This window comes from Scyliorhinus torazame, chromosome 8 (genome assembly GCF_047496885.1).
Source record: "Scyliorhinus torazame isolate Kashiwa2021f chromosome 8, sScyTor2.1, whole genome shotgun sequence".
Classification (NCBI taxonomy): Eukaryota; Metazoa; Chordata; class Chondrichthyes; order Carcharhiniformes; family Scyliorhinidae; genus Scyliorhinus; species Scyliorhinus torazame.
Genome location: NC_092714.1, coordinates 136630344 through 136654689, shown reverse-complemented (window position 1 = coordinate 136654689; position 24346 = coordinate 136630344). Strand labels below are relative to the sequence as shown.

Genomic DNA, 24346 nt, shown 5'->3' with positions numbered 1-24346 from the left:
CGCACCCTCCTTGACCTCCCAGTGTGTGGAACTCTCCTCCTCCTTGCGCCTATCTTCCCGCCATCATCTCCCTAACGCAGGAAAAAACCCACGCTTTCCTAGATCAGCTCCGCCCCCTATGACGCAGCTCCCACTACAGCCCCGTTCCCATTCCCCACCCCCCACCTATGTCTCTTTTTCCACCGGCGCCCACATTTCTCAGTGTCCCCCGTCAAAGAAAAAAGGAATTCTTCTCTTCCCTTTCCCCTCCCCATCTATCGTCCCGATACGGTGAACCTCCCATTCCCAAATTTACATTTCTGTACATCAACCTCGTCATCTCCCCCACAGCATCAGTCCCTCAGTTCTAGTCCAACTTTTCTTTTTGGATGAAGGTCCATGCCTCTTCCGACGTTTCAAAATAATAGTGTCTATCTTGGTACGTGACCCACAATCGCACCGGCTGCAGCATCCCAAACTTTATTTTCTTCTTGTGAAGCGCCGTCTTGGCCCGATTAAAACTCGCTCTCCTCGCCACCTCCGCGCTCCAGTCCTGATACACACGTATCACCGCATTCTCCCACGTGCTACTCCGTACCTTCTTGGCCCAGCTCAAAACAGCCTCTCTGTCCGTGAAGCGGTGAAATCTCACCACTATCGCCCTTGGTGGTTCTCCAGCCTTGGGTCTCCTCGCAAGGACCCGCTGAGCCCCTCCCACCTCTAGGGGGCCTGACGGGGCCTCAGCTCCCATTAGCGAATGGAGCATCATGTTCACATAAGCCCCAACGTCAGCCCCCTCCACTCCCTCGGGGAGACCTAGAATCCGGAGGTTCTTTCTCCTCGATCTGTTCTCCAGGATTTTGAGTCTTTCAATACACCTCTTGTGTAGCGCCTCGTGCGTCTTCATTCTTACCGCGAGGCCCAGAATCTCGTCCTCGTTCTCAGCTGCCTTCTCCTTCACCCCACGGAGCTCTATCGCCTGGGCCTTTTGCGTTTCTTTTAGCCCTTCGATTGCCAACAACATCGGCGCCAGCACCTCCTTCTTTAATTCCTCCACACACCGTCTAAGGAATTCCTGCTGATCCGGCCCCCATGTCGCCTGGTCTCCACCCGCCGCCATCTTGCTTCTTCCTTCTCCTCTCTGCCGCTGCTCCAGAAGATCCTTCGCAATCGGGCCACTACCACCGATCTTTTCCATACACACTAGGGGGGACTCCTTACTTCGTCACCCCACACTGGGGTTGGTCCGAAAAAATTTCCGTTGGGGCTCCCAAAAAGAGCCCAAAAGTCCGTTAGAGCGGGTGCTGCCGAAACGTGCGACTTAGCAGTGCATCGCCGCAACCGGAAGCCGTAACAAAACATTGTTAATCTGATAATAACTTCACTCATGATTGCACAATAGACTTTTAGAATAATGAACTTTATGATTGACTCATAACAGTATTAGATTTGTTATTATTGTACGTTCTGTAGATTGTGCATACAGTAATCACAGTATGCTGATGGTGGAAGGAGCAAATATTTAAATTGGTGTGTCAGATCAATTGGGCTGTTTAGTCCTGGGTGGTATTGAGCTTCTGAGTGCTGCCGCAGCAGTTTTTCAACAAAACACAAACTTCGTTGTATTTAAAATAATTATACAAGACAAGCAGTCTGAACTTTAAAAAAATATGAAAATAAAATTGAAGTGCCCAATTCTTTTTTTTCAATTAAGCGGCAATTTAGGTTGGCCATCCACCTACTCTGCCATTTTTGGGTTGTTGGGGTGAGACCCATGCAGACACGGGGAGAATGTGCAAACTCCACATGGACAGTGACCCGAGCCTTGGATCTGACTCGGGTCCTCAGCGCTGTGAGGCAGCAGTGCTAATCACTGCGCCACCTCCGTGCAGCCCAAAGCAATCTGAACATAACACTGTAGGTGGTGACTATATATGCTATACACTCCATTTTAATCCTTACTATCCCCATTCTTTGCCTTAAGGTGAACCAATTTTACAGCTATTTAGTTCTGTAGGGACCACCCATAAGGTTGTCATCGTCCACTGGAATTTACTTCATTTCTTTTTACTTCAAGCTATTTCATGAAGTTAGACTATTCTCTTCATATCTCTTGGCTGTAGATGCTTGAGCTCCTTGTTCCAGTTGCTTTCTTAATGTTTCTAGGCTAATCTAGTATTCTTTTGCCACTAGACTGAAGATCACTGTAGTCTTTTCCACCAGCTCCAAACTAAGAAAATCCAAACTGATAATGAACCCTTTGCTCATTCCAAGCAGCACGATAGCATAGTGGTTAGCACTATGGCTTCACAGCGCCAGGGTCCCAGGTTCGATTCCCGCTTGGGTCACTGTCTGTGCGGAGTCTACACGTTCTCCCTGTGTGTGCGAGGGTTTCCTCCGGGTGCTCCAGTTTCCTCCCACAGTCCAAAGGTGTGCAGGTTAGGTGGATTGGCCATGCTAAATTACCCTTAGGTTAGATTGGGTTGCTGGGTTACGAGGATAGGGTGGAAGTGTTTATTAGGGTTTTATTAGGGTGCTCTTGGATAAGTTGGTCATAATGGAGAAGAGAAAACAGGAGATTTGATTAAGGTGTTCAAAATCATCAGTGATCTGGACTAAGAGATTGGAAGAAACTGTTCCCATTGGTAGAAGAGGCGTGAACCCGAGGAAAACTGGCAAAAGAAGCAATAGTCATGAGGAATTTTTCACACAGAATGGTTAGGATCTGAAATGCACTGCACTGCACAGAGAATGTGAGAGAGGCAAAATAGAATTGGATAGATAAAAAAGGCAATTACCTACCTCTCAGTCTACTCTTGAACATCAAATGCACGAACAGTGCTATCAAACAGCACTTGCTCAGCAATAACTGCTCTGACATACCATTTGGGATCCTCCAGGGCCACTCGGCTCCTGATCTCTTTACAGCCTTGTTCATACATGGAGAGAAGAGCTGAAATCCAAAGGTGATGTGAGAGTGACTGCCTTTAGGCAGCATTTGTTCCTCAGGGTAGTGTCTTGGGTACAACCATCTTCAGCTGCTTCATCAATGACCTTCCTTCCATCACAAGGTCAGAAGTGGGAATGTTCACCATTTGTGGCAACTCCAATACTGAAACAGCCCGTGTCCATATGCAGCAAGACCTGAACAAAATTCAGGCTCGGACGGATATGTGGCAAGTGACCCACGTGCCAGGCATGATCTTATCCAGTAAAAGAGAATCTAATCATCTCCCTTGACATTCAATAACATTGCCATTGTTGAATCCATCACTATCAATATCCGAGGGGTTACTATTGAGCGCAACTGACTTGCCAGATAAATACATTGGCTACCAGAGCAAGTCAGAGGCTGGATATTCGTCAGAGAGTAACTCACCTCCTGACTCTCCAAAACCTGCCCACCATTTACAACATAAGTCAGGAGTGTGATGGAATACTGTCCACTTAGCTGGGTGATGCAGCTCCAAGAACACTTGAGAAGCTTGACACCATCCAGGACAAAGCAATACACATGATTGCTACCCCTTCCACCAACATTCACACCCTCCACCACCGATGAACAGTGGCAGACATGTGTACCATCTACAAGATGCACTGCAGGAAATTACCAAGCTCCTTGGACAGCGCGTTTCAAATCCATGATCACCACCATCTCGAAGGACAAGGGCAGCAGATACATGGGAACATCACGACTTGGAAGTTTGCCTCCAAGTAATGTTGCCATCATGGTACCCAGCCACCACTTTAAGCATTCACTCCCTCCACCAGCAGAATCTAAAAGATGCACTGCAGCAACCCACCAAGGCTCCTTCGACAGCATCTTCCAAACCTGTGATTTCTACCACCTAGAAGGACAAGGGCAGCAGGTTCATGGGAACACTGTGACCTGCAAGTTCTCCTTCAAGTCACTCACCATCCTGACTTGGAAGTAGATTGCTGTTCCTTCCCTGTCACTGAGTCAAAATCCTGGAACTCCCTCTGTATCTGCATGGAGGATGTACCCACACAGACTGTGGCGGTGCAAGGCTCACCGCCACCTTCTCAAGGACAATTAGGGATGGACAATAAATGCTGGCCCAGCTCGTGATACTTGCATCCTGTGAACAAATAAATGAAAAAAATCTGGAGAAAATATTTGGAGTGCTAGAAGGAAACGGTGGGGAAATGGAACCAGGTGATTACTCTTGCAGAGAGCTAACACAGACATAGCAGGCCGAATGGCATCTTACTCTAACCATTCTATTCAGATAGTAACAATCAGTCACTATTTACCTTCTCACAACTATAAATGCACATGTCAGGTCATCCCTAATCTATTCCATCCGACTGAAACAGATCTGCCTCTTATTACGATCCCAAACCAGACCCCACAGTGGCTAGGATACTGGACTGAAACTCCAATATTTTAGTTTATTTGTAAGACTGTGTGGAAAGAACGATTTGCTGCAGAAGTGATTGCATGGGCTCGGGTAGTCTAAAACAAAACTTTATTATGAGTACAATATTAAACTTTTTAAACTTCACACCTGAAAAGAACAGCTTAAAATTACCCCTTAAACACTACTACTCAGTTTCCCATTAAACAACAAGAAAATAAACATACAACTCTCAATCTATCTTACTGTAGGAAAATCTGAACTCAGCATCAGGCAGATCAGAAGTCAGCTCCTCTCTCCCAAACTTTATCCATAAAACTGCCCCTCTAAAGCTTTTCAGAATGTCTTTCTGCATTAATTGCCTCCACCCAGCAATGAACTCCTCTCCCCAAGCTGAAAAACAAACTATCGCTGCAGGCTACAAACACATTAGCTGCCCAGGGACTTTCCCAGTCAAACCACAGACCATTAGCCCAGACTGAAAAAAACATTCATTTGTCAATTTCACCATTGGCTGCTAACAGAACCCAGGCCCTGCAAAACGGAATTATTTTTTTAAAAACATGACCGTTGTAGTCAAACAGATGTTAACCCCAGGCTCTTAACCCTTAAATTACCCAATACTTAGAATCCAATATTGCTAAAGTCTTCCAGCAGCAACACTCGTCATACCTGCAATACGTGGTTTATAGTTAACATCAATTTGAAACTAAACCAAACCTTGGCCATTGCTTTTTGCAGAGAATCGCCGAATCCTTTTATATTCGTTCTATAATCATGAGCCTAAAACCTGCGCATGATATTCCAACTGCAGTTTTACATAAGTTTGGCAAGACCTTTACTTTTGTGGACTGGGCTTCTAGCTATCAAACCAACCAACTCTGTTTGCTTTTTGTATAATTGTGGTTACTTCACCTGTAATCTTTTAATGATCTGTATATCTGCAAAACCAGATCCCTTTGTTCCTTTATTCCATGCTAAATATCGCCATTTGAGGTATAATCTTCTGAAAGTGTTTGCTTCCCATTTTCCAACATAGAGCTGTATCTACCACTTATCTGCCCAACCTAGCCTGTCTGTCTTGCAGCCTTACATAATTTGTCAGATCTCCAACCAAAATTTGTATCATCAGCAAATTTCAAATAGTTCCCCCCATTCCAAACATTATTTAAACTTACTAATCAATTTCCCTTGAGGTTGCATATGGTGGTCAAGACTGGTATGAGGGTTTGATTGGACCAAGGCAATTTTAAACTCAAATGTTTGTTAGTAAATTCCTTCACTTGGGAGGCTGTGGTATAGTATTTATGTCACTGAACTAGTAATCCAGAGATCCAAGCTAAAGCTGGGTGACCTGGGTTCAAATTCCTCCGCAGCAACTGTTACAATTTGAATTATGTTAATAAATCTGGAATATAAAGCTCATCTAAAGCATGAACTATTATCGATTATCATAAAAACCCATTTGATTCATCAATTTCCTTTGAGGAAGCAAATCTGCTGTCCATATCCGGTCTGGCCAATATGTGACCCACAGCAATGTGCTTGACTCTTAACTGCTCTGAAATTATCTAGCAAGCCACTCTGTTCAAGGGTATTTAGAGATGGGCAACGCATGCTGACCTTGTCAGCAGCGCCCACATACCATGGAAAATTTAAAAAATCTAATTTATAATGGGATAATCCATCCTACAATGATGCTGCTGCTGCACCCAGTCCTCTGGGGTGGTGGGAGGTTGCTATTATGAGGCGACTCCATTACATCTGACTCTTTATTCTAAACAGGATAGTTGTAATTTATAATACATTGTTGTTTACAGCTTTAAGACTTTTAATATATAATTCTTGAAGATAAAAATGTCCTTAACATAAACACTTAAGCATATTACTCATAACACCTTTACATTTCAAAACATTTCCTTTTAAGTTTGACCTTTGCTTTCCACCCCCTACATCCACTTTTTTTCTATCCCTGTGGCAGCACTCCAGAATAATCCCAGTGTCACTATCTTTCTTATGTGTACCTTTTTTCATGAAGGTATATACAAACCACAGCCGTATTTCATTCTTCATCTTGTTTTTTATACGAGAACTTTGTGTACGACCTGACTTTTAGAACTCTGTACACTTGCCTTGATTAACTAAAAAAAAAAGGCATGTTTTATTCTACATTGTCAGCAACTGTATATCTGACGGTCATTTTTAAAAGTAATGATATGTAGCTGTTTTGTTTTATATTTCTCTGCCACCTGTTGAGATCTATTTTGGTGCTGTTTCCCCCTTGTCGCAAACCAATTCCTTTCTTATAGGTTGCATTGCAAAAACTACAGCGGTAATGAGGAAGGTAGAAATATCAAGGAAGCCCTGAGATTGCCTTGTGATGGCTGCTGCAGGCGCAATACTAATGAAGATGTGAGTTCTAATTGTACGGAAGAAAACTTCAATGAGGAAATCAGCAACAAAGCGAAAGATGGTAAAATAAAATTGTTAAAATCTTCAGTCTTGTATTAAGGGCCAGGGTTTAGAGAACCCCAAAGTGTATCATGGAGTTCACCTGACCCACAACCTTTAATAGATTTTGGTTATGGGGAGCACAAGGGCCCACTCTACAGGTGTGACGCAACAGACATCTAAAGTACTTTTAAAACAAAACAATGTTTATTATATGAATCCAGTTAACATTTTATAAACACACAGTAAACATCTTAGCAACTATCAACTCAAATACTTCCCCCAAAGAATACAGTACTCCATAAGTAACCCTTAATCTTTCCTAGCAACATCCAGAAGACAAATACCCTCTTTAACAAAGACAGCAGATTTAAATTCTCTACTGAGAGCAGTTATCACTTTTAAATTTGCAAGTGACCTGAAGACATTCTTTTCTTGCAGAGAAATATCAAAATTACACCTTGTTTGGCTGGATGCAGCTCCAACTCTGAAAACGAAACTAAACACATACTGTAGCTGCCAGCTCAAAAACAAAAGTCAAAGCAGACAGACAGCCCAGCTCCACCCACACTCTGGCATCACTGCAGCTATTTGATAAACACCCATTTCTTAAAGATACACCCACTACAGCAATTTGATAAACACCCATTTCTTAAAGATACACCCACTACAGCTATTTGATAAACACCCATTTCTTAAAGGTACTCTCATATGGCACTTGTAAGTAAATCATTATTGAATTGCTAACAATTCACACAAAATTGGGCAATTTTGTAAATTAACGGGGCTTCTGGTGACGTCATGTGAGAGCAAGTCGCACAAAAGGTAGCCCCTGCCAGAGTCCTGTTTTTAAAAATCCTTTTTGCCCGGTATTCGGGGGATATTTGTGGTCAAAGCTAGCCTGCCGAATTGTGTAGAGAATTACTGGCGGAATTATGTTGAAACTTTCGTCACAGAAGCCTGCTGGAAAGAAGTCTCAGGCTGATAGTCCGGTGAGGGAGTCGGAGGGAGGGAAGGTGGCGGGCGTGGCTGTGCCCATTACGGTAGACACACTGACTGAGGTAATGGCGTAGGTGTTTGAGAGGTTCGAGGTACAAATGGGCAAGCAATTTGTCGGCAAGACAAGGAGCTAAGGAAGTCCTTCAAAGCTACCATTGAGGAACCATTGGGCCCAATCAAAGAACAGTTGGGGAAGACATCAAAAGCTGCGAGGGAGTGGGTAGGGGGTTGGTAAACGGGCTGGGGGCCCGATTAGGACCGAAGAAATATTGGTGGGCTTGAGGGCCATGCATTCGGGTAAAGCTCCGGGGCCGGATGGGTATCCGGTGAAGTTCTATAAAAAGTTCTCTGAGATCGGGGGTCCGATGCTGGTTAGGGTTTTTAATGAGGCAAGAGACAGAGGGGTTTTACCCCCGACGATGTCACAGGCCACCATCTCCCTGATATTGAAACGGGACAAAGACCCGGAGGCATGTGGGTCCTATAGGTCGATCTCTCTGCTCAATGTAGATGCAAAATTACTGTCCAAGCTCTTGGCTGCTAGGATTGAGGACTGTGTGCCGGACGTTATTATGGAAGACCAAACCAGGTTCGTCAAGGGCAGACAGTTGGTTGCCAAACTAAGAAGGCTGCTGAATGTGATCATGATGCCCTCGGAGAGTAGGGAGGTAGAGGTAGTTGTGGCAATGGATGCCGAGAAGGCTTTCGATCGGGTTGAGTGGGACTATTCATGGGAGGTGCTGGATGATTTGGGTTCGGGGAGGGCTTTATCGACTGGGTTAGGCTGCTGTACCAGGCTCCGGAGGCGAGTGTAAGGACGAATAGGACGACGTCTAACTATTTTAGACTGTACCGAGGGACAAGGCAGGGGTGCCCCCTCTACCCACTGCTGTTTGCGCTAGCAATAGAGCCGCTGACAATTGCCATGAGAGCTTCTAGGGGTTGGAAGGGGCTGGTATGGGGGGAGGGGGTTGGAACACAGAGTTTTGTTGTACGCCGACGACCTGCTCTTACACAGTAAATTGGGGACCAAACTGATGCTCTCACTTTGCGATAATCACCGGTTTGCCCCGGGGAATATGGACGATGGGTTCCGAACATGGCGGAGGGCTGGGATTGAGAGGATGGGAGATCTGTTCTTAGAAGGGAGCTTCCCGAGCATGAGGGCGCTGGAGGAGAAATTTGGGCTGGCGAGAGGGAATGATTTCAGGTGCTTGCAGGTGCGGGACTTTCTACGCAGACAGATTCCATCCTCCCACACATGCCACTTAGGGGGATGCAGGACAGGTTGTGTCCAGTGGATGGATGGGGGAGGGGAGGGCCTCGGATATATATAAAGAACTTATGGGGGCGGAGGAGACGCAGACCGAGGAGCTGAAGCTTAAGTGTGAAGAGGAGCTCGGAGGTAGGATAGAAGAGGGCATATGGGCGGAGGCGTTGAGTAGGGTTAACGCTACTGCAACATGCGCTAGGCTCAGTGTGATCCAATTCAAGGTCGTCCACGGGGCCCACATGACAGTGGCCCGGATGAGTAAATTCTTTGGACTGGAGGACAGGTGCGTCAGATGTGCGGGAGGACCAGCGAACCATGTCCACATGTTCTGGGCATGTCCAAAACTCAGGGGGTACTGGCAGGGATTCGCGAACGTTATGTCCTAGGTACTGAAAACAAGGGTGGTGATGAGTCCAGAGGTGGCAATTTTGGAGGACCTGGGAGTCCAGGAGGAGAGAAAGGGTAACGTAGATTAGGGCGTTAGTTAGGCGGGTCCTTGTGGGAGGAGAGCTGGTTTTTGCACTATGTTGATTGTTCTTTGCTCACTGTTTTGTATTGTTGTTGTTTACGATGCCAAAATGCCTCAATAAAATTGTTTATCAAAATAAAAAGCTGTGAGGGAGCAAGGCAAAATGCTGAAACGGGTGGAGGAGGCCTTGTCGCAGCATGAAGGGCGGCTCGCCTCATTGGAGGCGGAGATACCATGTGTGGAAGAGAGGAACAAAAGGCCTGCGAGTAAAAGTGGAAGACCAGGAAAATAGGTTGAGGTGACAGTACTTCAGGATGGATAGTAGGGTTGCCAGACACCAATTGCGTACTTTTTGGGGATGTTCTCCAGATTGGGGGGGGGGGGGTTTCGACATGCCGCAGTAGGCAGTTGCTTCCATTAAGGAGAAAGGACTGGGACTTGACAGAAGCGGGTTGATTGGGACTTTTGAAGAGGGGGACAGGAAGTGTTTGTTGGGAACGTTATGATACTGTGTGTAATTCTTTGGTTTCTGGACAGCAGTGGGGTGTTTTGTTGGGTAAGGATTGTGGGGGACCTAGGTAGTTGGGGTCGAAACAAAAATGGCACTGTGTGCATCATATCGTATCTGGATATGAGAGAGATTCCTCCATTTTGTAGCTGCCAGCAGTACTGGTGTGAGCTCCAGAGCCTCTGGTGAACAACTCATGAAGAAGAAGCTGAAATCGGGAACAAAGCAGTAAAAAGACGATTTCTTGAGATATGGTTTTATTAATTGTGCCAATGCAAATCAGGACACAAAGCTCGTGTGTTATATGCATGGAGGTATTGGCAAATGAAAGATTAAAACCCTCAAAACTTCAAAGCCAATTGAAGACAAAGCATGATGAGTTTGAGGACAAATCTCTTGATTTTTTTTTTCAACGGATGCATTAAGAACTGAAAACTCCTTACCAGAAATATAACATTGAATGACATAGCAAGTGAGGTCGTGAGGGCCAAGTAGGTTCTGCTGTCACATTAAAGTTAAGTAAAAATGGTTAGTCGCAAAGGTCAGCCCTTGTGGGTCGCAAAGGTCGGCAGACTTGAAACCGAAGGATAGCTAGTTAGTAAAAATGGCCCCCGGGCAAAAAGGTTTGAAAGACACTGGCATAGGGCACACGTGGACAGGGAGGCTAGGCAGGAACGGCAGAGGTTAGTTTAAAAAAATATATTTTTATTGAAGTATTTGTAAAATTTTATAACAATAACAGAAAAAGAACAGTAAACATTAAACATTAACATTGTGAAAAAAAATAGACATTTCCCCAATCGGCTCTATCTTCACAGACCACATGAAATAACATAAAACAACACATTACCCCCCGCCCTCTCCCCCCCTCCCCCCCCTGGAAACTGCTACTGCCGACATTTTAAATTTCTCCAAGAAAGTCGACGAACGACTGCCACCTCCGCAACAACCCAAGCATTGATCCTCTTAAGGCAAAACTTATTTTCTCGAGGCTGAGAAACCCAGCCATATCATTGACCCAAGTCTCTACACGGGGGTTTCGGGTCCCTCCACATTAAAAGATCCGTCTCCGGGCTACCAGGGAGGCAAAGGGCAGAACGTCGGCCTCTTTCACTCCCTGAACTCCCAGGTCTTCTGACACTCCAAAAGATCGCCACCTCTGGACTCGGCACCACCCGCGTACCTAGCACCGTGGACATTGCCTTGGCAAACCCCTGCCAGAACCCTCCAAGCTTCGGGCATGCCCAAAACATATGGAGATGGTTTGCTGGGCTTCCCGCACACCTCGCACATCTGTCTTTTACCCCGAAAAAGTTACTCATCCTCACCACCGTCATGTGGGTCCGGTGGGCCACCTTAAACTGGATTAAACTGAGCCTAGCACATGATGAGGAGGAATTGACCCTACTAAGGGCTTCCGCGCACAGACCCGGCTCTAACTTTCCTCCTAACTCCTCCTCCCATTTGCCCTTAAGTTCCTCCACCGGGGTTTCCTCCGCTTCCAGCAGTTCCTGGTAGATGTCCGACACCTTCCCCTCCCCCACCCAGGTACCGGAAACTACTCTATCCTGTATCCCCCTGGTGGCAGAAGCGGGAGGGCCACCACCCATTTTCTCAGGAAGGCCAGCACTTGTAAATATCTAAAGCCATTCCCGAGCGGCAGTTTTAAATTTGTCCTCCAGCACCTGCAGGCTGGGAAAGCTCCCATCTATAAACAGGTCACCCGTCCTTTTGATTCTGCCCTCTGCCAGCTCTGGAACCCGCCATCCATCCTGCCCGGTAGAAACCTGTGGTTATTACATATCGGGGTCCAGACCGACGCGCGTTCCACCCTCTTGTGTCTCCTCCACTGCTCCCAGATCTTCAGTGCCGCCGCCACCACCGGACCTGTGGAGTAACGTGCCGGCGAGAACGGCAGAGGTGCCGTTACCAGCGCTCCCAAACTGGTGCCTTCCATGCCGACCCCTCCCCCAATACCCACTTCCTAATCATGGCTATGTTGGCCGCCCAGTAGTAGTTGCGAAGGTTTGGCAACGCCAGCCCACCCTCCCCCCGACTGCGTTCCAGCAGCTCTCTCTTTACTCGCGGGGTCTTGTTCGCCCACACAAATCCCGAGATGATCTTATTCACCCGCTTGAAAAAGGCCTTAGGGATGAAGATGGGAAGATACTGAAATACAAATAGAAATCTGGGGAGGACCGTCATTTTCACGGTCTGTACCCTCCCCGCCAGTGACAGCGGGAGTATGTCCTATCTTTTAAAGTCCCCTTCCATTTGTTCCACCAGCCGGGTCAAATTAAGCTTCTGCAACGAATCCCACTTCCGAGCCACCTGCATTCCCAGGTAGCGAAAGCTCTTCTATACCCTCCTCAGCGGCAGCTCACTCAGTCTCTTCTCCTGCCTTTTAGCCTGGATCTCAAATAACTCGCTCTTCCCCACGTTCAGTTTATACCCCAAAAACTACCAAATTTCCTCAAGATCTGTATGACCTCCCCCTTCCCCTCCAGTGGGTCCGAAATATACAGGAGGAGATCATCCGCATAGAGCGAGACCCGGTCCCCCCCCCCCACCCCGCCCCCGACCAGCCCCAGCCAGTTCCTTGAGGCTCTCAATGCCATGGCCAGCGGCTCAATGGCTGGAGCAAATAATAACGAGGAGAGGGGGCAACCTTGCCTCGTTCCCCCTGTCGAAATGCACGAACACACGTGCTCTCTTAACTGGCCCGTTCAGACCTCTCACGTTCCCGTAAGCAGCCTCCCCACCCCGCCCGACTTGCCATCACCCTTTTTAGACCAGCTCCGACCCACGCTCCCTAAGCACCTCTCTTAAGGAGCAGTCGCCCCCGACCTCCCATTTATTCCCTGAAAATCATTTGGCCCTTGCCAGCAAAGCAGCCCCCCCCCCACACCCACACCCAGCATTGCACCAGAAACTTAATCTCCCAAGTCAGACACCAACTCAATACTAGCTCACCCCCCACCACGCTTCCGAGAGTCAGCTGACCCCGATAACCCCCTGGCGCCGATCAGACTATCACCTTTTTGTTCGGACCCTTCCCCCCACATAGAAAATAAACTATTTACCGGATCACATTCTCCAGTAAGTAAACAACAGCTCTCAAGAAGACATTAACATAACCATTAAGCAGAACAGACACACTCACTTAAAACAAAACCCAGTCTCCCGAAGGATAACGCTAACTTCAGGGGCCCCCTTCCCCTCCCTGTATCAACTCCCTGCTAAACCAAGCACCCTCCAACCATCCCTCCAGCCCACTCTCTCGCCTAAGAGTAAAAACAATCTTGTTTAAAACAGAATAGAATTACAAATCACCGCCACATCCCATCCTCGAAGCTTAAGTATCTTTTGACTCGAGTCCAACTTCTCTTTAATAAATGTCTAAACATCATCTGGCGACTCGAAATAGTAGTGTCGATCTTCATGCGATACCCACAGCCTCGCTGGGTATAACACCTAAAACTTCACCCCTTTCTTAAAGAGAGTCGCCTTTGCCCAGTTGAACTGCACGTCTCTTGGCCAGCTCCGCTCCCAGGTCCTGATAGATGCGCACCTCACTGTTCTCCCAATTGCTGCTCTGGTCCCTCTTGGCCCACCGCAAGATGCGCTCCTTATCTGAAAAACGGTGAAAACGAACCACCGTGGCCCTCGGCGGGTCATTTGCCTTGTGCTTCCTTGCGAGGGCTCTGTGCGCTCCATCCAGCTCCAGTGGTCGAGGGAAAGCCCCTGCTCCCATCAACGACTCCAGCATCCCCGACACATATGCTCCCGCATTTGGTCCTTCAATACCTTCAGGAAGGCCAACGATTCTTAAATTCTGCCTCCTGGTCCTGCTCTCCAGCTCCTCCAGCTTCTCCTGCATCTTCTTGTGGCGGTCATCTAGCACCTCCACCTTGTGCTCCAGTACAGTTATCTCGTCCTCTTGGTTGGAAAGTCTTAACTCGATCTCCTGAATCGCTTTCCCCTGGGCTGCCTCAGTCACAACCATTTGGTCGATCGATGCTTTCGTTGGGTCAAGCGTATCTCTTTTTAGCTCGGCAAAGCAAATCTTGAAAAACTCCATCTGCTGCTCCTTCGGCCAGTGAGCCACCGCTCCCTGGTCCTTGCCATCTGCCATGCTTCGCCGCACTGCCAGCTCCACTCGCTTCCCTCTATCGGGACTAATTTGTTTCACATGGCTACTTATGGTCCAGCTATCCATATATCACGGGGGGAAAATCCTCCTTACTCCACCGAATTATTTCATAAATCCACAAAAATCTGGGGAAAAAGGTCCGAAAGTCCATTTCAGGCGGGAGCTATTGAATGCGTGACCTACTCCTCCATGGCCACCACCAGAAGTGCGGCAGAGGTTAGTTCATTACATTTTGGAAGTGGACCATAGATATTCAATTGACCAAACTGAATTTTTAGGGGGGGTGGGGCGGCATCAGGTATGAAGGAGCCCCCCCCCCTTGCAGGCCCTGCTACCAAACACGAGTGAAACACCTGGCACACCCAGCCCTTTCGGAGCCTAGTCTGATTCCTCTCCTGCAAGTAGGTCTCGTACAGAAACACCACATCGGCCCTTAAATTCTTCAGAGGAGAGGAAAATCTTAATTGTTTCACCGCCCCTCCCCCCAAACCCCTAATGTTCTCACCCAAGATGGCCACCAGCCCCAACAATAAGTTGAGACATAGAAAAACCCATGGTCATTGCCAACAATCTACCCCCCACCCCAACTCAAAAACCTGCCTGCTACCTCCTATTGCCCACCGCCATCTCCTTACCATACTTGCCAACGGACTACAAGGACCAAAAAACAATGACTCTGGTGGGAGTTGCCTTCTCTGCGATTTTCTCCTACATGCTGTCACCGGAAGTCTGTATACTTCAGATTGGGAGTTCTGTGCAGTTCTTTATTAATGCTACCCTTGAGGGTAAAGAAGAGCATGCCGCAGACTGCTGATTAACCATTTTCCGGTTTTGATGTTTCTTAAAAAGAGAAAAGCATGTGGAAAATTTACGAGGTAGCAAGTGGAGGGTCTACTGGTGAATCTTTGACTTTATTTTGTCGAGAAAAAGCATTTTCTGCCATTCATTGCTTTTGAAAGTTTGTTTGTGAATTAGTGACATCAGAAATCAAACACATTTACAAAACATATATAATTAAGCAGCTGAATATAAAAAGGTTATTTATTGGTTAAATTTTGTATTCCTTTATGCTAAGGTGGAAGATTTATAACATGCCAGCACCATCCTTCCTATTTACTTCATGGTGATGGAACCTTGAAGGTACGGTATGCAGCCAGTAATATTGGATAAAGTCTTGTTATTGAATTGAATTTGGTCTGTTCTGTATGATGTTTGTCACAGGGGAAAAAAAACTTGGTAAAACTATTTGGCACAATTTTGTCAGAACAGAAAAGACAACTTTTTTAAAAAGCAAAAAAAGAATTGCGAAAATAAAGTCTGAAATGTCAGGTTCTGCATAAAATGGAGATTTTGATTAGTTGAACCCATTCAGACGAGTGACACTTGCTTAAAGTGGACATGATGCAGACATATATTGAGTCCAGCAGTCAAATTGCTGATCGGTACTCATGCTTTCCAGCATCATATTTGAGGAATGGCCATTAAAGGTGCCAGGATTCTCTCCCTCTTGCTGGGCATGTGGTTCTAATGTCTTAAATTGGCAACAAAAAGAGGGCACTGAAAAATCTTGGTGATGCAGTTGAACTGTAATGTTGTTCGGAAACATGAAATCTTGAGTACACTTAACGTTTTTAGTTGCATTTCTCCTAGAAGTGCATACAACATATTTTGATTGGAATTGTTTGGTGTATTCCTTTCCCCACACGTTTGTGAGTTTTATGTGACGTGTATGTGATGCATGGTGGTATGTGAAAGGGCAAAATCGCTCTTGTTGGGGGAACACGCCCAGCTCTTGCTGGGCAGCACGGTAACACAGAGACATTCTGTGACATTCCAATTAGACATTAAGAGACATTCCAATTAGTTGTCTCATTTATGTCAAGTATCCAATAATTGACACTGATATGTAAAGAGGCTTCAGGTGGCCTTTGTGTCAGGTGATGTGAAGATAGAGTTTTGTGCAGAGTCTGTTAAGTGAAAAAAGGTGGTTGTAAAAAGGAGCAGTACCTTTGACTCCCTATACAACAGCAGCTAAACATCTAACAAATGGTAGCAGAGGATAGTTGCTGTGCAAATGTGAAGGGTTGAAAGATACAGCTTTTGCAGACCAAACCAAGGGGTGAGTGAGAAGAAAAAATAATAACATGGCTGAACCTAGGATAAAAATAGCTGGCTATGACTACTCTCCCTTATTTTCTGAAAGGGGATTGTACGACCAATGGAGAAGTTCAGTAGTTATGTGGACTGAGGTAACTGCCTTGGGAAAGAGAAGACAAGGTATGGCACTGGCTCTTTCTCTACCTTATGACAGTAAAATCAGAAGCAAAGTGTTCTCTGAGCTGGAATTGGAAGAGTTAGACTCAGAAGAAGGTCTGGAGACTCCATTACGTTATATGGATAAGATTTATGAGAAGGATGACTTGTTAAGTTCATATGAAGCATGGTCGGATTTTGATAGGTTCCGGAAAATAGAGGATTTCTCTGTGGGAGACAAATGGAATTTGGCAGACAAAATAAAACACTGCAGAAACACAACCTGGAATTTCCACAGTCTGTGTTGGCCTTTAAATTACTTGACTGTGCTAGAGTGAGCAACATGGATAGGCTCCTGGTTTTGACAGGAGTTCAGTTTGCAGATAAGGATACCTTATTCGATCAGATGACAGAAGCTTTAAAAAAAGTTGCTGGGGAAACATTCGATTCCGATGGCTCTGATGACCCAAATAGGTCAGTCTGCAATAAAGCAGAACATGGAAGATACACTACTAACAGGATGGTGAAATCGCACGACGACAAACAGGTTCCATGACTGTAGAAGGAGATCGAGACCCGGAAATGATGAAGACAGAAACTCAGTTAGAACCTACAATAAGAGGATGTACCCCAGAAATGCCTGGGGTATGATAAATCGATGTTTTTGATGTGACTCTCAATACCATTATGCTTTTAACTGTCCAACATGTTATAATAGAGTGTTTGAAGCGACACATGACATGGAAAAGTCAGAAGAGGAAAAAGATAGTGACCAAAAGAAGGCATTGACCTATTGACAAGCAGTTTTACTCCGGTAATGAGGGTGTTGGTTACATAATCCTTCAATTGTGCTGTATTGGACAGTGGCTGCACATCTATTGTGTGTGGAATTGACTGGTTAAAATGTTACCTGGACTCCTTAAATACTGAAAATCATAACAAGGTTAAGGAATTTGAAAGTTCCACAAGTTTCAGGTTTGGAGATGATAATACTCTGAAGTCGCTGAAAAGAGTGGTGAACCCTTGCAATATTGCCGGAGTGAATCATTTCATTAGCACGGATGTTGTATCAAGTGAGGTACCTTTGTTTCTGAGCAGACCGTCGATGAAGAAAGCACACATGAAACTGGATATGGAACAGGATAAGGCAACAGTTTTTGGAAAGACGGTGGACTTATAATTTACACAATTGTGACACTATTGTATTTCATTACTGACAAATAATATTTCAAGTACAGTTGTTAAGGATGTGTTAATGGCAGTTGAAAATGGGACTTTAGCTGATAAAAGCTTGTTGTATTAAAACTGCATAGGCAATTTGTGCATCCGTCTCCTTGGAGGCTGAAAAAATTATTAAAGGATGCAGGGGTAAGGGATGAACACTGTACTAAACTGATAGAACAGGTTGGAGATTGCTGTGAAGTTTGTAGGAAGTACAGAAGGACACCAGCACGACCAATAGTAACCCTACCTTTGGCCAGAGATTTTAACGACATTGTGGCCATGGACCTTAAGATCTGGGATAAAGCCAATAATATATTTATTTTGCATTTTGTAGATTTAGCAACCAGATTCAGTCAAGCAACTATTGTACAAAGTAAAGAAAAAAGAGTGAAAACGTGAATATCCCAGTTATGAATACGGCTGTGGAAAGCCCATTTAGTAATGGTGTGTATGAAAGAAACCATGCGGTAATAGATGATATGGTCCGGAAAGTTTTGGCAGATAGACCAAACTGCAAGCTAAATTCAGCTTTAGCATGGGCGGTACATGCAAAAAATTCATTGCAGATGGTTGGGGGCTATAGTCCCTATCAATTAGTGTTTGGTAGAAATCCTAAAAGTCCGTCCATTTTAGATGACCAGCCTCCAGCTTGGGAAGGGACTACAATTAGCTCTGCCTTTGCTGAGCATTTAAATGCATTACATAGCAGTAGAAAAGCTTTTTTGGAAGCAGAAGTCTCTGAAAGAATTCACAGAGCTTTAAGACATAGTGTACGGCCATCAAATACCATTTCTCAGCAAGGAGACATAGTATACTATAAGAGAGACGATCTTAATGAATGGAAACGCCCAGGGAAGATCATAGGCATAGATGGCAAAACAATTATTTTGCAACATGGCAATCAAACTGTCAGGGTACATTCATCAAGGATAATGGGTACAGATTACAAATTTTCAAATTTAGACAGAGCAGACAGACATGACTAGGAACCAGAGTCATCTGGTACGCACATGTTACAGAACTATGAGGACCAGTTAACTGACATAGACAGGGTTTCTGTAGAGGAACACAACACTTCTGATGAATTAGAACAGGCCATTTATCCGAAAGGACAACTGCCAAAAGTTGGTACAAAAGTGACATATTTGCCTGAAGGGTCTAGTCAATGGAAGGATGCAACTGTTATTAGTAGAGCAGAGAAGGCCACTGGAAAGTATAAACATTGGTTGAATGTACAGCATTCAGGGGAAGGAATCAAGACAATGGATTGGGAACACGAAGTTCAAAAATGGAGGGCACAGAAACGAAGTGCCAGTTCAGATAGTACATCGGATAGTGAACAGTTCCGCAGGAAAAGGTCGAGAACTATTGAAAGGACATCCCACAGCAGAAGGGAAAGATCAAGCAGTAGCATTACAGAATGAGATACCAGGTGGGAGAGAGGACGTAGTTTATCAAGATCTCGGAACATGATAAAACTATGAATACTAATAGGAGTAGAAGCCCACAAGCACTAGAGATTTTGGTGGCTTCCAATAAATTAGATGAAAAAGTTATCAAAGATGCCGAACAGCAAGAACTGCATAGTTGGAGTGAATTTGGGTATACACGGAAGTACCCAGATAGGGGACAAAGAGCTCTATCCCACAGATGGATTTGCACGGAAAAGGTTCTCCCGGATGGAACTTATAAGGCAAAGGCCAGGCTTGTGGCAAGGGGATTTGAAGAAAACTTAGAAGATCAGGATTTAAGGGTAGATTCACCTATGGCAGGAAAGGTTATTTTAAAGATGATCTTGGCTCTATTTGCCACAAAGGCATGGGAATGCAAATCTATAGATAGATAAACTGCCTTTTTGCAGGGGCATCAGCTCCAGAGAGACATTTTTCTCTGCCCTCCTAAAGAGGCAGCTAACACAGAAGGGGTACTCTGGAAGTTGAACAAATGTGTATATGGATTAAATGATGCCTCTAGAGTCTGGTATTTTTCGGTAAGGTCAGTTTTGTTAAAAGTTAGGCTGTTGCCAGTTGAAAGCAGATCTGGCAATGTTTTACTGGCAGTATAAAGGAAATCTTTCTGGCATCTTTATGATGCATGTCGATGATTTTTTGTGGGGTGGGACTAGTGATTTTGAAACTATTGTAATCTCTGGTTTGAGGAAAGATTTAGGGTTGGAAGTCAGGCTTCCGGTGCATTTAAATATAGCGGCTGGAAATCAGACAGACCAAGTTAGAGGCAACTTTACGTCAGCAATCTTCTTTGGAAAGCATCAGCCCAATAGCAATTAGCCGTGGCCGGGTTTCACAAAAGAATGCAATGGTTTCAAAGATGGAAAAAGAGCAACTGCGAAGTTTAATTGGGCAACTGAATTGATTAAGTAGACAGACTAGACCAGACGTGAGTTTTGATGTCTTAGAGTTGAGTACAAAAATGAATAATCCCAAAGTGGAAGACATAATAAGAGCAAATAAAGCATTGGTCAAACTAAAAATTCAGGAGTGTGTTTTGAGGTTCCCGGTTTTAGGTGACCTTAGGCACTTGAACCTCATAGTTTATAGTGATGCGTCCTATGCAAATTTATGTGATGGGGTTTCAAGCACAGGAGGTTTTCTAATTTTCCTTTTGAGGAACAATAGTAAATGTTGCCCTCTTGTGTGGGAAACAAAGAAAATAAGGAGAGTGGTCAAAAGCACTTTGGCTGCTGAGACGTTAAGCCTTTTAGAGGTGGTGGATATGGCCTTTGATATATCTCAGATATTGACAGAAATTTTGGGATTAGAGGATTTGGGTAATATACCCATTGAATGTCACATTGACAATAAATCCCTGTGGGAAAATGTGCATTCTACAAAAAGTGTCAATGAAAAAAGGTGAATGATAGGCATTGCAAGTTTGAAGCAGATGTTGGACAAAGGGGAGATAGCAAAAATTAAATGGGTCATTTAAAAGTAGCTATCAATTGTCAGACTGTTTTACAAAAAGAGGGGCGATTCACAGAAACTTTTGGATATTGTTAATGAAGGGTGCTTGTTTCTGTGACTTTTTTTTCTTCCAAAGAAAAAGAGAAGGGGGGAAATTGCGGGTGTGTTTTTGAGTTTCTTGTAATTTTGTTTCCACCTAATTATTTTTTCTCTCCAAGGAAGGGGAGACTGTTAAGTAATGGGTTAAGAGACTTTCCAATTGGTTGTCTCATTTATGTTAAGTATCCAATAATTGACACTGATATGCAAAGAGGCTTCAGGTGGTCTTTGTGTCAGGTGATATGAAGATAGAGTTTTGTGCAGAGTGTTAAAGTGAAAAAAACATGGTTGTAATAAGGAGCAGTACCTTTGACTCTTTATACAACAGCAGCTAAACGTCTAACAGTTAGCACTGTTGCTTCACAGGGTTGGTCAAACTAAAAATTCAGGAGTGTGTTTTGAGGTTCCCGGTTTTAGGTGACCGTAGGCACTTGAACCTCATAGTTTATAGTGTTTTTGAGTTTCAGGGTTCCAGGTTCGATTCTCGGCTTGGGTCACTGTCTGTGCAGAATCTGCACATTCTCCCTGTGTTTGCGTGGGTTTCCTTGCACAAGTCCCAAAAAATGAGCTTGTTAGGTGAATTGGACATTCTGAATTCTCCCTCCGTGTACCCGAACAGGCACCGGAATGTGGCGACTAGGGACTTTTCACAGTAACTTCATTGCAGTATAATGTAAGCCTACTTGTGACAATAAAGATTATTATTTGTGACAATAAAGATTATTATTATAGAAAGGAGAAAAAGTGAACATTTTGTAAACATGAATTATTCACCAACATTGTAATTTTTCTTAGGATTCCAGTGTACCAAAAGTACCTTTCCAGGACCTTTCCTCTTTCAGTAAGTATTACATTTCAAACTTCGAGATTAGGCTTAAGTAGCGCACTATTAACTGATCAGATGGCAGTCTATGAATCTCACAGGCAAAACTAAAAGACTTGCATTTATACAGAAGCCTCCACAATTTTAGACATCTCCAAGGATTTACAAATAATGGAAGATAATTTGATGTGTCATCGCTGTTGTAAAGCGCCAAATGCAGCAGCCAATTTGCACACAGGATCTTACAGCAATGTGATAATAACGAGAGAATCTTTTTTCGTGATGTTGGTTGAATGACCAAGATGTTGGGGGAGCACCCCTGCTGTTCCTTTTGGCATCTTTTGTGTCCATCTGAGGGGACAGACTGAATCTTGGTTTGGCATTTCATCCACAAGATGGATCTCTGTGAACTCAGAGAGAAGACTGCATGATACTGGAAGGGTCTAACCAAGTGTAGACTGAAGATCTTCACACTCCGTTCAAGGTTGGGTTTGATTGATTTTGCCAAAAAACCTGAAATGAAACTTGAGCATCAACAAATTTGAAATCTGCCGGATCCAGCCAAAGTAGCTGAGAGCAATAAGGTCTCATTCTGCACAAACAACCGCAACCTTGGTTTTTATGTACTTTTTAAAAACCCGATTTAGAAAATTGGAGCTGTTTAATGTCTCAGTACTTAGAAACTTGATTTCCTCTGTCTGTTTCTCAGAAAAAGCAAAATCATTTTGGACTCGAGTACAAGCCACTGGAAGTGTGAACTGTGTCTTTGAGCAAATCAATGATGTGTTAAACTGCTTGAAACAGAAAATCATGGATGGTTCGGCAAACGATCAAGGTAAAAGGTTTGATGGTGTATTTTCCCCAAATAACTTTCAATTTTTCAATCTGTTTGCATCTCAAGCAGTAAAGTTGCCATTGTTTGTGGATAATAAACTTGTAACTTCAATATCATAAAGTCGTTATTGGCCTCTAAGAAAACTTGAATTTATGCAAAGTGTCTTTTACATCCTTCGGACATTCCAAAGCATTTAAACCCTCTTATCCAAATGTTGCAAACCTATGAAACTGCTTAGTTGAACATAACTTTGATTCTGCTAAACATTGTTTCCTGGTGGTGAAACTGCTAAGAGCTTAATGTTTTATATAGCTTTGTGCATGAGCTTCCATTCAGTGAACCTGGCATGCGATTAATATAATGCTGATGATGTGGAGATGCCGGCGTTGGACTGGGGTGAGAACAGTACGAAGTCTTACAACACCAGGTTAAAGTCCAACAGGTTTGTTTCGATGTCACTAGCTTTCGGAGCGCCGCTCCTTCCTCACCTGAGGAAGGAGCAGCACTCCGAAAGCTAGTGACATCGAAACAAACCTGTTGGACTTTAACCTGGTGTTGTAAAACTTCGTACTGTAATATAATGCTGTGAGTGATTATCTGCCAGCAATGTACCAGTTTTAAAAAATGTACGTTTTTGGCATTATTACCATGCAGTAAATAATTTGGTTCTAATGGGTCACATTCTAAATATTACAAGGATATGTTTTTTTTTTTAAATCTTTTTATTGGCATTTTCAAAATTATAAAAAATTATATACATTGCCGTTCGTTTTCATTTATTGTACAATACAAAAAGGCTTCATAGGTTTTTCTATTAACAGTCTGTCACCATCTGACTGAGCGTACAGTCTTCCCTACCAGCCCCCCTCTCCCTAACCCCCCCTCCCCCCACCCACCCACCCCTGATGCCCTCCCTTTTTTAAAAATAAATGTTTTAAAATACAATTTTGTGCAAGTTATGGATACAGGTATATATCCTTGCAAAACACATAGGCTCTAGGAAATATAACCAGACGGGAGATGTCTGTCCTCCCCTCTCTTCTATGCTTTCCTTTCACTGACCATCTAACTGGGGCCCCCTAATGCTTTTTACATTCTTTTGTGCAGTTGCCTTGGCATCGGCCATTGCTTGTTTCTCCTTCCTGTTTTTCTTCACATTCTCTCGCCATGCTGTGGTTGCTGCCACTGTTGTCTTCCCCAGTGCTCTCCCCTCCCCATTTTTGTTCTCTTATCTGTTCTACCTTTTGGCTTCCCTTTTTGTTCTACCCGTCCCTCCCCTTCTTCACTGCTGCCCCCCCATTCTTTATTGCAGGGTTTTGCTACCTCATCTTGCTTCCCCCCCCCCCCTCCTCTCAACCAGGCTCCTCCCTCACTTTCCTCTTTCTGTCTTCTCCTGGCTATTTCTCCCTGGCTACTTATTTATTTATGTGTTGCCCACAAACAGGTCGCGAAACAGTTGCGTGAGTGGCTCCCATGTTTTGTGGAAGTCCTCTTCCGACCCACGGATGGCGAATTTGATTTTCTCCATTTGGTGAAATTCCAATAGGTCGGACAGCCAGTCTGCAGCTTTAGGTGGTGTTGTTGACCACCAGCCAAGCAGGATTCTACGGCGGGCGATCAGGGAGGCAAAGGCAAGGCCGTCCGCCCTCCTCCCCATAAAGAGATCTGGCTGGTCTGATACCCTGAAAACCACCCCTTTCGGCATGGCATCACAAGGATATGTTTAACTTCAGTGGCGGGTTACTTCCTTGATCAGACATGAGAACTCCAGAATCATTGGTGTGTTTGTTTATGTGCTGTGTGATGGCTCGCCTGCTTTTGGGGGAAACTTCAATTTTATATTGGGGTGATGTAAGAACTAGAGTTCTCTAGAAAAGGATTTTAGTATTATAACTGGCCATGTGACCAATTTGCCTGGTAGCTAAACAACAGAAACTGGGTCAACTAGAATTTAATTGTAGCGGTGAGTAGATTCCTGGA

At 44.5% G+C, this 24346-nt stretch overlaps 1 protein-coding gene across 3 annotated transcripts in view; it reads left to right on the top strand.

The window, feature by feature from the left end:
- LOC140428135 (histone-lysine N-methyltransferase SETDB2-like) overlaps positions 1-24346 on the top strand; it is a 206083-nt gene that overhangs the window by 44270 nt on the left and 137467 nt on the right. For all 3 annotated transcript variants that reach the window (XM_072514236.1, XM_072514235.1, XM_072514237.1), the window contains 4 exons: positions 6668-6831; positions 15287-15351; positions 21504-21549; positions 22241-22366. In XM_072514236.1, the coding sequence (XP_072370337.1) occupies positions 6668-6831; positions 15287-15351; positions 21504-21549; positions 22241-22366 (401 nt within the window). The remainder of the gene's footprint in view (positions 1-6667; positions 6832-15286; positions 15352-21503; positions 21550-22240; positions 22367-24346) is intronic.